The 17,698-nt window shown below is 51.5% G+C and overlaps 2 protein-coding genes across 7 annotated transcripts; one reads left to right on the top strand and one right to left on the bottom strand.

The window, feature by feature from the left end:
- Nucleotides 1–676: 676 nt before the first annotated feature.
- tmub1 (transmembrane and ubiquitin-like domain containing 1) lies at nt 677–7,968 on the top strand. Of its 2 annotated transcripts, none has more exons than XM_047590023.1 (3): nt 677–892; nt 3,348–3,928; nt 7,351–7,968. In XM_047590023.1, exons 2-3 carry the CDS (start codon nt 3,438–3,440, stop codon nt 7,706–7,708), a joined length of 849 nt encoding a protein of 282 aa, XP_047445979.1. In that variant the 5' UTR covers nt 677–892; nt 3,348–3,437; the 3' UTR covers nt 7,709–7,968. The 2 variants fall into 2 exon arrangements, with proteins under 2 accessions (XP_047445979.1, XP_047445978.1); XM_047590022.1 differs by having other exon boundaries at nt 679–892; nt 3,379–3,928.
- Nucleotides 7,969–8,043: 75 nt separating this feature from the next.
- LOC125010893 (dynein axonemal heavy chain 17-like) lies at nt 8,044–17,594 on the bottom strand. 5 transcript variants are annotated; one of them, XM_047589807.1, is made up of 22 exons: nt 16,808–17,594; nt 15,414–15,607; nt 14,800–14,968; nt 14,624–14,723; nt 14,457–14,542; nt 14,166–14,291; nt 13,911–14,066; nt 12,579–12,668; nt 12,327–12,494; nt 12,131–12,247; nt 11,803–12,053; nt 11,537–11,729; nt 11,315–11,461; nt 11,107–11,212; nt 10,534–10,634; nt 10,297–10,416; nt 10,083–10,226; nt 9,778–9,951; nt 9,464–9,700; nt 9,201–9,370; nt 8,207–8,342; nt 8,044–8,131 (listed from the first exon to the last, which is right to left on the bottom strand). In XM_047589807.1, the coding sequence occupies exons 1-22, from the start codon at nt 17,174–17,176 to the stop codon at nt 8,126–8,128; spliced, it is 3,360 nt and encodes a 1,119-aa protein (XP_047445763.1). In that variant the 5' UTR covers nt 17,177–17,594; the 3' UTR covers nt 8,044–8,125. The 5 variants fall into 5 exon arrangements, with proteins under 5 accessions (XP_047445763.1, XP_047445760.1, XP_047445761.1 ...); XM_047589804.1 differs by having other exon boundaries at nt 8,044–8,342; XM_047589805.1 differs by having other exon boundaries at nt 8,044–8,342; nt 10,297–10,413.
- Nucleotides 17,595–17,698: the final 104 nt, after the last annotated feature.

Below are 17,698 nucleotides of genomic sequence, written 5' to 3'. Positions count from 1 at the left end.
TAATAAACGAATAAACAGTGGATCAGTGATAACAAGAGACTTTACTAATTAATAACTAGTTATAATATTAATATTCTCAGGTCAGATGTAGTGACGGATTCTTTACATGTCTATCTTAAATTGTTCTGTCTGATCTAATCAGACAACAACAACAACAACAATCTAATCTAATGAGAAATGTTTTTATTTACATGAGGACGGAGAGAAATGAGACAGAGAAGAAGAAACACTGGCGCAGAACAACCTGCAGGGGGCAGTAAGGAACCAGGCGGAGCAGAAGAAGAATAACATGTGAAGTTAATGTGGACACCGGTACCTGTGGCTACACAAATATCCGTCTACACTAAAGCAGCAAAGGAAATGTAACCGTAGGGAAGCAAAGGCAGAATATTTATTATATGAGAAGCACTCGGTGCTGCAGCCTCCAGAGTAACAGCCTGTGGTATGAGGCTGCATCTGGACACAGCGCGTGTGGAAAGAGACTGTGACGCGTCATTCGTCAATGAAAGACATACTCGTCTATGAAGTGTTGGGGGACGTGGGGGACATGGGGGAGGCTGGAGGGACGTGGGGGAGGCTGGAGGGACGTGGGGGACATGGGGGAGGCTGGAGGGACATGGGGGACATGGGGGAGGCTGGAGGGACATGGGGGACATGGGGGAGGCTGGAGGGACCGTGTTTAGCATGAATACACCGATGAGTCTATACAACAACAGGATATAACGGCAGAGGGCAGCGATGCGCCGAGACCAAAAACGAAGAAGAAGAAGTATTAGTAGTAGTAATGACGCGTCAGTACCACAGAAGAAGAGGCGGAGGAGCGGTAGTACAGATTAGCCTGTTAGCTGTTAGCAGGCTGGTGCTGTGAACTATGAGGCGTCTACACTGAGCCGTGAGTTTGATTCCTTCGTGTTTCTCACTCTAAACTCAGTTTGTTCACCGAGCAGCTACTTCCGCTGTTAGCATCAAGATTGGAGAGCTAGCGGCGCAGCTAGCTGTGGTTTAGCTCCGGGCTAGCTCTGGGTTTACACTGTTGATGTGGAACTGGAACATAAGTAGCCTGATCCAGTGGGACGACCGACACATAACTCGAGTGAACCGCTGCTAACCCGGACTAAATTATCCTGGATTAGGTTCTGCTAACCTGGGCTAACAGCTGCTAACCTGGATTAGGTTCTGCTAACCTGGGCTAACAGCTGCTAACCTGGGCTAACAGCTGCTAACCTGGATTAAGTTCTGCTAACCTGGGCTAACAGCTGCTAACCTGGGCTAACAGCTGCTAACCTGGATTAAGTTCTGCTAACCTGGGCTAACAGCTGCTAACCTGGGCTAACAGCTGCTAACCTGGATTAAGTTCTGCTAACCTGGGCTAACAGCTGCTAACCTGGATTAAGTTCTGCTAACCTGGGTTAACAGCTGCTAACCTGGATTAAATTCTGCTAACCAGGGCTAACAGCTGCTAACCGGATTAAGTTCTGCTAACCTGGGCCAACAGCTGCTAACCTGGGCTAACAGCTGCTAACCTGGATTAAGTTCTGCTAACCTGGGCTAACGGCTGCTAACCTGGATTAAATTCTGCTAACCTGGGCTAACAGCTGCTAACCTGGATTAGGTTATGCTAACCTGGGCTAACAGCTGCTAACCTGGATTAAGTTCTGCTAACCTGGGCTAACAGCTGCTAACCTGGATTAAGTTCTGCTAACCTGGGCTAACAGCTGCTAACCTGCGCTAACAGCTGCTAACCTGGATTAAGTTCTGCTAACCTGGGCTAACAGCTGCTAACCTGGATTAAGTTCTGATAACCTGGGCTAACAACTGCTAACCTGGATTAAGTTCTGCTAACCTGGGTTAACAGCTGCTAACCTGGATTAAATTCTGCTAACCAGGGCTAACAGCTGCTAACCTGGATTAGGTTATGCTAACCTGGGCTAACAGCTGCTAACCTGGATTAAGTTCTGCTAACCTGGGTTAACAGCTGCTAACCTGGATTAAATTCTGCTAACCAGGGCTAACAGCTGCTAACCGGATTAAGTTCTGCTAACCTGGGCCAACAGCTGCTAACCTGGGCTAACAGCTGCTAACCTGGATTAAGTTCTGCTAACCTGGGCTAACGGCTGCTAACCTGGATTAAATTCTGCTAACCTGGGCTAACAGCTGCTAACCTGGATTAGGTTATGCTAACCTGGGCTAACAGCTGCTAACCTGGATTAAGTTCTGCTAACCTGGGCTAACAGCTGCTAACCTGGATTAAGTTCTGCTAACCTGGGCTAACAGCTGCTAACCTGCGCTAACAGCTGCTAACCTGGATTAAGTTCTGCTAACCTGGGCTAAGAGCTGCTAACCTGGGCTAACGGCTGCTAACCTGGATTAAGTTCTGATAACCTGGGCTAACAGCTGATAACCTGGGCTAACAGCTGCTAACCTGGATTGAGTTCTGCTAACCTGGGCTAACAGCTGCTAACCTGGATTAGGTTCTGCTAACCTGGGCTAACAGCTGCTAACCTGGGCTAACAGCTGCTAACCTGGATTAAGTTCTGCTAACCTGGGCTAACAGCTGCTAACCTGGGCTAACAGCTGCTAACCTGGATTAAGTTCTGATAACCTGGGCTAACAGCTGCTAACCTGGGCTAACAGCTGCTAACCTGGGCTAACAGCTGATAACCTGGGCTAACAGCTGATAACCTGGGCTAACAGCTGCTAACCTGGATTGAGTTCTGCTAACCTGGGCTAACAGCTGCTAACCTGGATTAAGTTCTGCTAACCTGGGCTAACAGCTGCTAACCTGGATTAGGTTCTGCTAACCTGGGCTAACAGCTGCTAACCTGGGCTAACAGCTGCTAACCTGGATTAAGTTCTGCTAACCTGGGCTAACAGCTGCTAACCTGGGCTAACAGCTGCTAACCTGGATTAAGTTCTGCTAACCTGGGCTAACAGCTGCTAACCTGGGCTAACAGCTGCTAACCTGGATTAAGTTCTGCTAACCTGGGCTAACAGCTGCTAACCTGGGCTAACAGCTGCTAACCTGGATTAAGTTCTGCTAACCTGGGCTAACAGCTGCTAACCTGGGCATTTTCTTATTCTGTTATTAGTGTAATTTCATCACCTTTTCTCTTGTTTACCTTTTAGCATTTTTCTTATTTTGGTCAGATTTTTTCTCTTTGTGCTCTTTTGTCTGTTTCTGCTAATGTGGAGTTTTATTTATTGACTGGTTTTACCTGTTGCTTCCCTTCAGCCTCTGGCGTTTACTCTCCTAAAATAACTCTCCCACAATGTTTGGCCTTTTTTTTTTGAAATCTCGTTCTTATTGTTAGAACTTCAGATTATTAAATTGTGCGAGTGGGGGTCAGACTGCTGCTAAGCCCCGCCCCCTGTGTCCAGGTGTGTGAAGTGCTGACCTGTGTGGGGATTGCCGTGTTGCTGTGGGCGTTGCCGTGGCGATGGCTCTAATAGAAGGAGTTGGAGACGAGGTGACGCTGCTGTTCGGATTGATGCTGCTGCTCATGGTGCTGCTGCTTGCATGGATCTCCACCCGCACCTCCGAACCCCCACAGCACCTATTCACCTCCTCCACAGGCCCCGCCCCCTCACACCTGGTCACCCCCTCACAGAGGACCACGGAGGATGCCTCCTCTTCCTCTTCCTCCTCCCCATCATCCCTTTCCTTTTCAGAGACCAGCTCTGTGACAGGGACCCTGCCCACCTCTGACCCGGACCAGGACCGGGTCCAGGACCAGGTCCAGGACCAGGTCCAGGACCAGGACCAGGACCAGGACCGGGTCCAGGCGGGGGGCAGGGACGGGGACGGGGTGAGGAACAGAGGAGAGTCTTTGTCGTCTCAGAGGAACATGGTGGTCAGACTGAAGTTTCTCAACGACACAGAGAGAACAGCTCAGGTCAAACCCCAGGACACCATCGGCTACATCAAACGGTACGACACACACCTTCACTGGAGATCACAATATATAAACTCACTGTTTCTGAGACAATGTCACCTTCACTGGAGATCACAATATATAAACTCACTGTTTCTGAGACAATGTCACCTTCACTGGAGATCACAATATATAAACTCACTGTTTCTGAGACAGTGTCACCTTCACTGGAGATCACAATATATAAACTCACTGTTTCTGAGACAGTGTCACCTGCACTGCTCAACAGTTGTCCTGTCTATACCATGATACTACAACACTTTTTCCACAAAATAACTACGGCATTTCAACAAAAACATTATGTAGCAGAAAACACTGATGAAACGTAGCATGGAGGAAGATTCCTGCTCCATCTTCTGAAGGTTACAACAGTCAGTAAATAGTAGGAGGTGAACAGGCCTCTGCTCTGAAGGACTCTGAAGGTGGATGTTGGTCCAGTTTTCTTCCTGTCTCCTCCACAGTTCAGTGACTGTCGTGGGTTTATTGGCCATAACTTTGTTGCCATGTCATCATTCCAGTGTTTTCAGTGTCACTGAGCTGCTTCACCCGTCGCTGTGTGACAGGGAGCGTTGTCCTGTGAACACTGCAGGCTGAATGGTGATGAACGTAGGGAAGGAACCATACGTTGTTGTAGAAGGTCTGATGAACATTTGCATTCACTGTGCATGGAGCTGCATCAGAGACACAACTGCAGAAAACATGCCCCGAACCAGGACACTTCACTCACTGCTTTACTCTGGGCTCCTCAGCGAAGCTTAGTCCGGCTTCTTTCTGCTGATGAGAGCTGGGTCAGAGTGGACGTTCAGTCCAAAGGCTCTTAAACGTTGAGAAGATCCTCACCCTGTTCAGCGCTGGACTGGAGACCAGTTCCAGTTCCAGCTGCAGTGGAAATGATTCCCCATTGAGATCGTCCACAGTTTGCTGTCCTCTCCTGTATTTGTCTTCTGTGGACGAACGTCCTTCTTGGGGACTTGAATGAGTTTGTGATGTTGTAAAGATTCAATATTCTTGAAATCACAGATTTAGAACCAACTCGTCTTTCTATGGCGGATGATCCTTTGGCCTCCGCCTGGAAACCTTCAGTCCCTTAGAACGGCCCCCCCACCTCACAGAGTCAGCGAAACTGGAAGCTCGGCCGCCAGTGAAATGGGGGTTGACTGAAAATCAAGGACATTAGCACCAATAACTGGGAGGAATCTGAACGTGTTTCCTGCTACATCATGTTTTCTGTTGAAATGCTGTAGTTATTTTGTGGGAAAAGTATCATGGTTTAAAACGACAAAAAGTCCTTTAATGGCTGAGCAGTGAAAGTGACATCATTCAGGAAAACCAGTGGTTTATAAATGGTTCTCTAGGTTTGATCACCAGTGTGTCCTACACACTAAGACACTGCACACAGTGTGTCCTACACACTAAGACACTGCACACACTAAGACACTGCACACACTAAGACACTGCACTGCACACACTAAGACACTGGACACACTAAGACACTGCACTGCACACACTAAGACACTGGACACACTAAGACACTGCACACACTAAGACACTGGACGCACTAAGACACTGCACTGCACACACTAAGACACTGCACACACTAAGACACTGGACACAATAAGACACTGCACACACTAACACACTGCACACACTGAGACACTGCACACACTAAGACACTGCACACACTGTACTGTGCACACACTGAGACACTGCACACACTAAGACACTGCACACACTGTACTGTGCACACACTAAGACACTGCACACACTGTACTGTGCACACACTAAGACACTGGACACACTAAGACACTGGACACACTAAGACACTGCACACACTGAGACACTGCACACACTAAGACACTGCACACACTGTACTGTGCACACACTAAGACACTGCACACACTAAGACACTGCACTGGACACACTAAGACACTGGACACACTAAGACACTGCACTGCACACACTAAGACACTGGACACACTAAGACACTGCACTGCACACACTAAGACACTGGACACACTAAGTCACTGCACACACTAAGACACTGGACGCACTAAGACACTGCACTGCACACACTAAGACACTGCACACACTAAGACACTGCACACACTAAGACACTGGACACAATAAGACACTGCACACACCAAGACACTGCACACACTAACACACTGCACACACTGAGACACTGCACACACTAAGACACTGCACACAGTGTACTGTGCACACACTAAGACACTGCACACACTAAGACACTGCACACACTAAGACACTGCACTGCACACACTAAGACACTGGACACACTAAGACACTGCACTGCACACACTAAGACACTGGACACACTAAGACATTGCACACACTAAGACACTGGACGCACTAAGACACTGCACTGCACACACTAAGACACTGCACACACTAAGACACTGGACACAATAAGACACTGCACACACCAAGACACTGCACACACTATCACACTGCACACACTGAGACACTGCACACACTAAGACACTGCACACACTGTACTGTGTACACACTAAGACACTGCACACACTGTACTGTGCACACACTAAGACACTGCACACACTAAGACACTGCACTGCACACACTAAGACACTGGACACACTAAGACACTGCACTGCACACACTAAGACACTGGACACACTAAGACATTGCACACACTAAGACACTGGACGCACTAAGACACTGCACTGCACACACTAAGACACTGCACACACTAAGACACTGGACACAATAAGACACTGCACACACCAAGACACTGCACACACTATCACACTGCACACACTGAGACACTGCACACACTAAGACACTGCACACACTGTACTGTGTACACACTAAGACACTGCACACACTGTACTGTGCACACACTAAGACACTGCACACACTGTACTGTGCACACACTAAGACACTGGACACACTGAGACACTGGACACACTAACACACTGCACACACTGAGACACTGCACACACTGTACTGTGCACACACTAAGACACTGCACACACTGTACTGTGCACACACTAAGACACTGGACACACTAAGAAACTGCACACACTAAGACACTGGACACAATAAAACACTGCACACACCAAGACACTGCACACACCAAGACACTGCACACACTAACACACTGTACTGTGCACACAGTGTGTCCTACACACTAAGACACTGCACACACTAACACACTGCACACACTGAGACACTGCACACACTAAGACACTGCACACACTGTACTGTGCACACACTAAGACACTGCACACATTGTACTGTGCACACACTAAGACACTGCACTGCACACACTCAGACACTGGACACACTAAGACACTGCACACACTAAGACACTGCACACACAGTGCAGTGATCCTGGTATTGACTCCGTCCCTTGTCCCCCGTCCCGTCTCTCTTCCAGGACCTACTTTGCGGGTCAGGAGGATCAGGTCCGGTTCATCTATCAGGGTCAGCTGCTGCAGGATGACGCCCGGACTCTGGCGTCCCTGAACCTGGTCCATAATTGTGTCCTGCACTGTCACATCTCCCAGCATGCCGCGGGGCGGCGGGGGGCGGCGGGGGGGCCGGGGCCTGGCGACCAGGTGCAGGTGGCTCTGAATGTTGGCAGCCTGATGGTGCCGCTCCTGGTCCTGATGCTGGCCGTGCTGTGGTACTGTCAGATCCAGTACCGCCACTTCTTCACGGCCCCGGCCACCGCCTCCCTGGTGGGGGTCACCGTCCTCCTCAGCATGGCCGCCTTCGGAGTCTACCGCCGCTAGCTGCGCTCTGATTGGCCGCCTTCGGAGTCTACCGCCGCTAGCTGCTCTCTGATTGGCCGCTGTAGACTGAGGATGCTGACCGTGGTGTCTTTGTTTCTGTTGCTATGGAGACGGCCAGCATATAGGACATGTGTCTCCGTAGGTCTCTCATCATCGTGCCTACTTTGGTTTGTGTTTAAGGCAGCGGACGTCTGTCTTCTTTCTGTCTTTGTCTGTTGAGTTTCAGCTTTTGAAGAAAACTGATTAAATCATTTATTTATCTTGTTGTCTCTTGTCTCTGAACATTTGTCATGGAGACGTTACCATAGCAACCAAAGACATCAGTCAGACAATCATCTGGTTTTATTTTTTTATTATTTTTAATTATCTCCAGTGTTTAAGTACATAAGTCTGAGACCGTGAGAACAGGAAGACGTGTCAACACTGGAAGACAGAGACAACAGCTGATTAGTCCTGTGTCAGAGTGATGTCAGAGTGATGTCAGAGTGATGTCACTACCTGGAGCTGAGCCGCCAGGTGTTCAGGAAGCTCCACAGCTGCAGCTTCCAGCAGGAGGATGGTTTGAGTCAGAGGGAACCTGGAGGACGACGCCGCCTCGTCATCGTCAGCATCACGCTGGGTCACCTGCTGCAGACTGAGCACACGGGAGACACGCGTGTTCCATCCGTGTTCCATCCTGTTCTAAATGAGTTCTAAATGTGTTCTAGCTCTACAGGAGTGCTTGTGTAGAATGGTGTGATGTGTGAATGGACCCTGGAAGACCTGAGGCCTGTATCATGGAGCAGGATCTCAGACTCATGGAGGAAACTTCAGGGTTAACTCTGGGTTTCTGGCTTCATTCTTATGGAGCCACGTTACCATGGTAACTGACTCTGAACAGCTGACCTGCTTCAGGTCAGAGTAACTTTCAGGATCTACCTGAATCCCATAAAAGGCTCCGCCCACCGGCCAATCAGCTGTTCAGGAAAGAATCACGTATCCTTTCATTGAGACCTGATTGAGATCGGAGCCCAAACCACTAGAAGAGCGTTACGGCGTCAACGCATCTTCCAGGAGATAATCACACAAAGAAGAGGATGTTTTAGCTCAAACACAGCTCATGTTTTTATCTTTTTACTCCAGAGGAGTCACATCTGATTCATCTCTGCAGCTTCATGGCTTCATTAAATCTGAACTAGCTGAACCACTGATGTGTAGTTTACACATGTGTTTAATCTGCAGTGCTTTGTCTTATGGCGTCTCTCTGATGTGTTGGACTTTTCTCCTTCATATCTGAGGAGAATCAGTGTTTGTGGATCAGCCTCATGGTTGTGATGGTTCTGCTGCCTTAGAACCCGCAACAACACAAACCTGGTTCAGTCACTGAGCTGATCCAGATCATCACTGTTCTGGATCAGCTCAGCTGGATCAGTTTAGCTGGATAAGTTGGAGTAAAGCTGGATGAGTTGAGCTGCTTCCTGATACAGGCCTCGGGTGAACCAGGTGAGTTTACCTGTGGCTCACTGAGCTCAACAGATGATCCGTGTACATGTGTTTCCAGCCGTCGATAACTGACAGAAGGGCGTCTCTGAAAGGTCGTAGGTCAACCTGCAGCCAGCCGTGCAGAACGATGACATCATCCAGGTGAGTCACCTCAGCACTGAGCCTGTGGAGTGACTCGATCTGGACCAGAACCAGAGAGAAACTGATGTCATCAGAGTGTGTGTGTGTGTGTGTGTGGGGGGGGGGGGGTCTGGTGAGGATGGTGTGTCTCACCTCTCTCTGGAAGTCCTTGAGGGTGGGCGGGGCCTGCTCAGGCTCCACCTCCTCAGGTCCCAGCTGTCTACTGTAGGACAGGAACTCTTGGAACGCTGTCGTCCTGTCACTCTGCCACAGGTGAGAGTACCTGTCCAGCCCCGCCCTCAGATGCTCCGCCTCCTCCTCCACCTTCTGCAGATGATGCATCACTTCATGCTCCAACGCAGACAGCTCTGGGTCCAGCTGCAGGGACACCTGAGACACAGACAGGTGAGACACAGGCCGATGGTTGAGAGGCCCAGAGTATGATGTCAGAGTGATGTCATGGTCACCTGGTAGTTGCCGTGGTGACTTGTGGAGATCCTGGGCAGCTGATTGGCTGCAGCGTAAACATCACTGATGATGGTTTTCAGGAAGTCTGACAGGCCGACGCCCACAGACGGTTCAAACACACTTCCTGTCTCCTTCAGCTGGAGACTGATGGTCAACAAGGCGGAGCTGGACGTCTAGAGGGACAGAGACAGAGACAGAGGCAGAGGCAATTACAATAATGTATAGTTTTTATACTGTTATTGGACGGTCGCTGAGCTACGGCACACAGGTGTTTGTGTCCTGGTGTGCATCCAGGTGTGTGTACCTGTGGGTTCATGTGGTCAGACAGGAAGTGCAGTTCTCTGAATATCAGCTGATGAAGTCCATCCTGGACCTCAGCATCCATGTAGTCCACATATGAAGTCCACATCTCAGAGGACACGTCAGCTCTGTACAGACTCCTGTTGACCTGTGGACACATCAACGGAGACAAGTCAGACACAGAGACATCAGGTGTCTCCAGGTGTGTCCTGTCCTACCTGTGTTAGCCTGAGCAGCTCCTGTCCATCAGCTCTGATGCGGCTGCAGGTCTCCTCTGAAGTTCCCTCTAACAGCCAATCAGCTGAGAGCTGCAGCAGCTGGAGCTCCGCCCACCCCTGCTTGAACACGCGTATGCACACACACACACACACACACACACTTGAGTCCAGAAGGACAGAGGGACATAAGGACAGAGGGACAGAGGGACAGAGTGCAGGTGCAGGGAGGGATCTGACCTGGATGAGCTGTGTCATGGCGGCCATGTTGGCTCTGGCCTCTCTGACCATGGCGTGGACGTCCAGGACCTTCTGAGTCTGCTGGACCAGCAGTTGGAGACCTGCACACACCACAACACCTGCAGTTTCACAACCTGACTCCGCCCCCTGGGACAGGCTCCACCCCCACCCAACACTCATGTCAGGTCACAGGTTCAGGTCCATCAGGACCAGAAGCAGCACTCACAGCTTTTCCCCGTCCATGTGTCTCCTGAACAAACCGTCCCAGACACTTAGAACAGTAACAACCCATCCATCTCTCCCTCTCTCTGTTTTTTCTGTTTTGTCTAAATTATAGATATTGTCTTTTTTTTCTTGCCAAGTTAACTTTTATTTAATGTTATGTGGCACTGTAATAAATCCTGACAATTAAACCTTTAGTTTTACAGTTCATCAACATTCACCACTTATTAGCATCACAGCTTTAGCTAACGTTAGCATCATAGCATCTCAGTTTTATCTTTCACACCAGGGCCTCCTTGTCTCCACCCATAAGGGGGCACAGCCTCAGGGACCTGGGTCCATCTGGTTCACCTTCACAGCCCCAGGTCCTCCTCTGGAGCTGGGACATAGTCTGGTTCAGGTGCTGCAGCTGGTCCTGGATCAGGGGCAGCTCCACTGGTAGGACGTCTGACACCACCTGGAGGAGGAGCACAGTCTGAACCTGGACCCTGAAACTCAAATGTAGACCAGGACCAGAACCAGGTCCAGGTCCAGGACCAGGACCAGGTCCAGGAGGTACCTGGTTGTAGCAGGACACCATGTGGCCCAGGTGGAGGTGGATCTTTCTGACGTCCTCTCTGGTCCTGAAGAGTCCGGCTGTGTGGGGCTGGAGGTCCATGTTCTGGTCCCTGCTCGCGTACCTGAGTCCCCGTAGAACCGCCTCCACCTGTGGGCACGGGTCCAGGTGAGTCTGAGAGGAGCCAATCACAGCACAGCTACAGTGGGGGGGGGGCGGGTTTACCTTCAGGCTACAGCTGACCTCCAGGAGGTCGGACTCCCTGATCTGGACCAGAGGGTGTTTCAGGATGAAGCCAGAGTCCGAGTCCAGCTGAGAACTCCAGTTTGACCGGACAGAGTCCCTGAAGTCCTGCAGGACGTCCTCCACCTGCTGGACCCTCTGCTGGACCAGCTGGGCCTCAGGGGAGTCCAAACACCTGAACACAGCACAGACTTGTTTTTAGGTCCTGGGTCCTGGTCCTGGTCAGATGCTACGTGTGCAGGTCTCACAGGTCCTGGATGGTCCGGTAGCTCTCCAGAGCCTCTTCAGTTCTCCGCTGGACCTGCTGAGTCCAGATGAGTCGAGCTGCAGCCATGGGACAGAACCTACCGAAGGTTCTGGACCGGTCTCTGTGGTGGTGGAACACCTGCTCCGCCTGATCCAGATCCTTCAGGACCAGCGTCACCAGCCGGCTCAGCTGAGGACGCAGCTGATCCCGGACCCGGGCCCGGTCCAGGACAAATCTGAACATCTTCACCAGCTGGAACACAGATCAGAACCGGGTCAGACCAGACCAGACCAGACCAGACCAGACCAGTTACCCTCAGAGGCCAGTACCTTGGCTCCAGACCAGGGTCTGCTGCAGTCCTCCAGGGCCCGGCTGAGGACTGACACCAGCTGAGTCTCCATGTGGGACACCTGAGACTGGAACTGGTCCAGGTGCAGCTGGAAGCTCTTGGAAGGGGGGTGGTTTTTTTTTGGGGGGGGGTTAGACAAGACCTTCACATCAGCTGACCTCACCTGCTAGACTCACCTGGTCCTCTGGGTCTGTGGGGTCAGAGCTGCACTCAGACAGGAGCCTCACATGGACCAGGAAGTCCTGGTACACCTCCTGGACCAGGTCAGTCCACATCCCCCCACCGACTCCGGACAGAACCGCCTGGTCCAGCTGCTCCAACTGGAGGGTGATCCTGAACACCTCCTGGAGGGGACACAGGGGGTGAGGACTACAGGGGGACCTGGACTACAAGTCAGAACCACATTGTTGAACCACATCCACGCGTACCTGGATGGTGTGGAGGCGTCTGAGGAAGTGGTCCAGGTGCAAGAAGACCAGGTGTGAAGGGAAGTCCCAGCCAGGACTGCCAGAGTCCTGCTTAGACACGTCAGACCAGACTTAGGTGTACAGGACCCAGGACTACAGGTCTACAGGACTAGAGGACCCAGGACGAAAGGACAAGAGGACCCAGGACTAAAGGACAAGAGGACTAGAGGACCCAGGACTACAGGTCTACAGGACTAGAGGACCCAGGACTAAAGGACAAGAGGACTAGAGGACCCAGGACTAAAGGACAAGAGGACCCAGGACCCAGGACCTGAGGACTAAAGGACAAGAGGACCCAGGACCCAGGACTAAAGGACAAAAGGACTAGAGGACCCAGGACTACAGGTCTATAGGACTAGAGGACCCAGGACTAGAGGATTGGAGGACTCAGGACTAGAGGACTGGAGGACTGGAGGACCCAGGACTAAAGGACTAGAGGACCCAGGACTAGAGGACAGGAGGACTCAGGACTAGAGGACCCAGGACTAGAGCACTAGAGCACTAGAGGACCCAGGACTAAAGGACTAGAGGACCCAGAACTAGAGCACTAGAGCACTAGAGGACCCAGGACTAAAGGACTAGAGGACTGGAGGACTGGAGGACCCAGGACTAAAGGACTAGAGGACCCAGGACTAGAGGACAGGAGGACTCAGGACTAGAGGACCCAGGACTAGAGCACTAGAGGACCCAGGACTAAAGGACTAGAGGACCCAGAACTAGAGCACTAGAGCACTAGAGGACCCAGGACTAAAGGACTAGAGGACACAGGACTAGAGGACAGGAGGACTCAGGACTAGAGGACCCAGGACTAGAGGACCCAGGACTAAAGGACAAGAGGGCCCAGGACTAGAGGGCCCAGGACTAGAGGACTAGTGGACCCAGGACTAGAGGACTACAGGACTAGAGGACTAGAGGACCCATGACTAGAGGACTAGAGGACCCAACACTAGAGGACTAGAGGTCCAGAACTAGAGGACCCAGGACTAGAGCACTAGAGCACTAGAGGACTAGAGGACCCATGACAAGAGGACTAGAGGACCCAGGACTAGAGGACTAGAGGGCCAGGACTAGAGGACCCAGGACTAGAGCACTAGAGCACTAGAGGACTAGAGGACCCATGACAAGAGGACTAGAGGACCCAGGACTAGAGGACCCAGGACTAGAGGACTAGAGGTCCAGGACTAGAGGACCCAGGACTAGAGCACCAGAGCACTAGAGGACTAGAGGACCCAGGACTAGAGGACTAGAGGACTAGAGGACCCAGGATCCCCTGAAGCTTTCACACTCACTTACCTGCTTGACGCTCTGATCCAACAGAGTCTGGTTCTGAGCGTAGACCTCTTTCAGAGTCTGCAGAGTCCGTATCACCAGTCTGATCTGATCCAGAACAAGACGGGGTTCTGACACCAGACCACGCATCACTTCCTGTCCTCGCAGGAACCCCCTGCTCTGCTCCAGAAGAACAAGAAGAATCTTTAGATCAGGTCCAGGTCCAGGTCCAGGACCAGGACCTGGACCTGGACCTGGACCTGGTCCTGGAGGACATACCATTTGTATGAAGAGGTTGCAGATCTCCTGGAGAAGAACCACCATCCTACAGGGGCTGCAGTAGAACTGAGACCGGACCCAGAGCAGACGCACCTCCTCCATCACGGCGGCCATGTTGTCCCTCAGCTGTCAATCAAAGTCCAGTCACACCTGTCCAGGTCCAGGTCCAGGACATGTCCCCATGTCTCCTCCATGTCTCCCCCATATCTCCTCTATGTCTCCTCGTGTGTCTCCATGTCTCCCCTATGTCTAATCCATGTGTCCTCCATGTGTCCCCAGGTCCAACCCTACCTGGTGGAACTCCATGTGCTGGATGTCCTTCAGCTTGTCCTGGACTGGACGCAGGTTCCTGGTCACATCCTCAGCCTCCTGCAGAGCTGAGAGGACAGAGGACATGGGAAAGGTGTGTTGGAGACTGCAGGTGTGTCTGTGTCCTCCTTGTCCACAACGTCAGGTACCTTCCTGGACGTCCCTGTAGATGTCCCTCAGAGTGGACCAGTAGACGCTGTCTCCAGTCTGGACGATGGACGCCACCAGCTGAGCACTCGGACTCATCAGCTGATGACAACAGACAGACGTCCTTAGCAACGAGATGTCTCCATGACGACCTGTGGACATGTGGACGTGTGGTCACCTGCTGCTGGATGAAGTCCAGGTTCCTGAGGCGGATCCACCAGAAGTTAAACTCCTCAGAGGGCGTCGGCTTCAGTCCCTCCAGAACCGGTCTGGACCAGTCCTGCTGCAGGAACTCTGACACTAGCTCCGCCCACTCCACGATGACTCCGTCACAGGTGTGGACCAGACTGGACAGGACACAGGGAGAGGACACACATACCTGGACACACACACCTGGACACACACACCTGGACAGGAAGTATCCCAGAATACATTTCACCTGAGCCGTGCGATGCCATGATGCCTGCCACTGTTGCAACAAGCACATCACCGTGGACACTGTTGCAGCTCCGTTATTATTACTATTATTTTGCTAGATAATCATTTTAACCTTAATCTAATCTTATTTATTAGTTTTGTTTTTTATTAAGAGTGTTTTCTTTTATATGCAACAAAGCTACGGTGACAAAGTAATTTCCCTCGTGGATCATTAAAGTCTGTTTAAGTCTAAGAACATTAATGAACCTGCCACCGTAACCATGGTGACAGTAACAGCTGATTGGCTGGTGGTGAAATGCATGCTGGGAGCTGTGGTCCAGTGCTGATAAAACACAAACACTCCAAGTGTCCTACTGTTGTCCCCCGTCATCGTTGAGACCCTCCGGGCTGACGGAGTCAGGTTGAGGTAGGAAGGTGAGTCCGTCCACCTGAGCCTTCATCACCTGAGCCTCGTTCCTCTGCCTCTTCATGAACCTCACGGCCTCCTCAGCTACACCTGGAGCCCAGCGGCTGCTCGTCTCCGGGTCACTGAGCAACGCACATGTCACCTGGGCAGGTTAGCATAGCATGTTAGCACTACACCTGGAGCCCAGCGGCTGCTCGTCTCCGGGTCACTGAGCAACGCACATGTCACCTGGGCAGGTTAGCATAGCATGTTAGCACTACACCTGGAGCCCAGCGGCTGCTCGTCTCCGGGTCACTGAGCAACGCACATGTCACCTGGGCAGGTTAGCATAGCATGTTAGCACTACACCTGGAGCCCAGCGGCTGCTCGTCTCCGGGTCACTGAGCAACGCACATGTCACCTGGGCAGGTTAGCATAGCATGTTAGCACTACACCTGGAGCCCAGCGGCTGCTCGTCTCCGGGTCACTGAGCAACGCACATGTCACCTGGGCAGGTTAGCATAGCATGTTAGCACTACACCTGGAGCCCAGCGGCTGCTCGTCTCCGGGTCACTGAGCAACGCACATGTCACCTGGGCAGGTTAGCATAGCATGTTAGCACTACACCTGGAGCCCAGCGGCTGCTCGTCTCCGGGTCACTGAGCAACGCACATGTCACCTGGGCAGGTTAGCATAGCATGTTAGCACTACACCTGGAGCCCAGCGGCTGCTTGTCTCTGGGTTGAAGACAATGTGGCAGCTGGCCTAGCATTAGCCTACCTGGGTGAGGGCTATGCTGCAGTGAGCCTCCTTGAGTCTCCATTAGCCTAGCATTAGCCTACCATGGTGAAGCAATGCTGCAACTAGCCTCCAGTTAGCCTCCAGTTAGCCTAGCATTAGCCTACCTGGGTGAGGGCGATGCTGCAGCTAGGCTAGCATTAGCTTCAATTAGCTTAGCATTAGCCTACCTGGGTGAGGGCGATCCTGCAGCTAGGCTAGCATTAGCCTGAATTAGCCTAGCATTAGCCTACCTGGGTGAGGGCGATGCTGCAGCTAGGCTAGCATTAGCCTTAATTAGCCTAGCATTAGCCAGCTAGGCTAGCATTAGCCTGAATTAGCCTAGCATTAGCCTACCTGGCTGAAGTCGATGCTGCAGCTAGGCTAGTATTAGCCTCAATTAGCCTAGCATTAGCCTACCTGGGTGAGGGCGATGCTGCAGCTAGGCTAGCATTAGCCTCAATTAGCCTAGCATTAGCCTACCTCGCTGAGGGCGATGCTGCAGCTAGGCTAGCATTAGCCTCAATTAGCCTAGCATTAGCCAGCTAGGCTAGCATTAGCCTCAATTAGCCTAGCATTAGCCTACCTCGCTGAGGGCGATGCTGCAGCTCAGGGCGTCTCCTCCATCAACCTCCTGGATGGATAAAATGTTTCTGGCGTTTTCTTTGGTCACGGCTTCACGACTCCTCTTGGACACACTCAGGACTTTGGAGGCGACTCCTGGGGGGAAGTCCAGGGTCACGCAGATTCTGGAGTTCTGGCCCGGGTCCTGGTCCTGGTCCCGGTCCCAGTAGAGGAAGAGGTGGCTGAAGTCCTGGCTGCTGCAGAAGTTGTTCAGGGTCACCACGTTGTCTTCGTCTGATGTGAACTCAGTCCAGACCTCGGGGCCCAGCCTGAAGCTGGAGAGGCTGAAGGACCGGATGGGGTCCAGCCGCCCGTCCTCCTGACCCTCCATCTGGGTCTGGGTCTGGGTCTGGGTCTAGTCCTGATCTCTGGACCTGGTTCTGGTTCTATCTCTGCTCCTGGTCCTAGGTCTGTAGGTCTGATCCTATTTCTAGTCCTGATACTTGTTCAGTTTCTGTTTCTAGTTCTCGACTCGGTCCTGGTCCTGGTCCTGGTCCTGGTCCTGGTCCTGGTCCGGATCCTCGTACAAAAACCGTTTCAACCGTTAATTATTGTCTAACGGTAAATTAACGCACCGTCAATGCTGCGTTCAGGAACCTCCGCTAAACGTCGTAAATACGATCAACATTTAACAAAACAAACACATTTCAAACAAACAATTTCCTGTTTTTATTTTATGTTTAGGAAACTTCTTTAATATAGTGATGTCATCATCTGATATCACGACATGTCCTGTGTTCTTTAATATGAACAATCTCTAATTCCATTAGTCACGACAGAAACACAACGTGATGGTAAAATGATCTAAAGATGTTATAAAATAAAATAAACAGTCCTGTTGGAAATATATTCT

The sequence above is a fragment of the Mugil cephalus genome, chromosome 7, assembly GCF_022458985.1.
Source record: "Mugil cephalus isolate CIBA_MC_2020 chromosome 7, CIBA_Mcephalus_1.1, whole genome shotgun sequence".
Lineage (NCBI taxonomy): Eukaryota > Metazoa > Chordata > Actinopteri > Mugiliformes > Mugilidae > Mugil > Mugil cephalus.
This window is presented reverse-complemented; position numbering and strand designations above follow the sequence as displayed.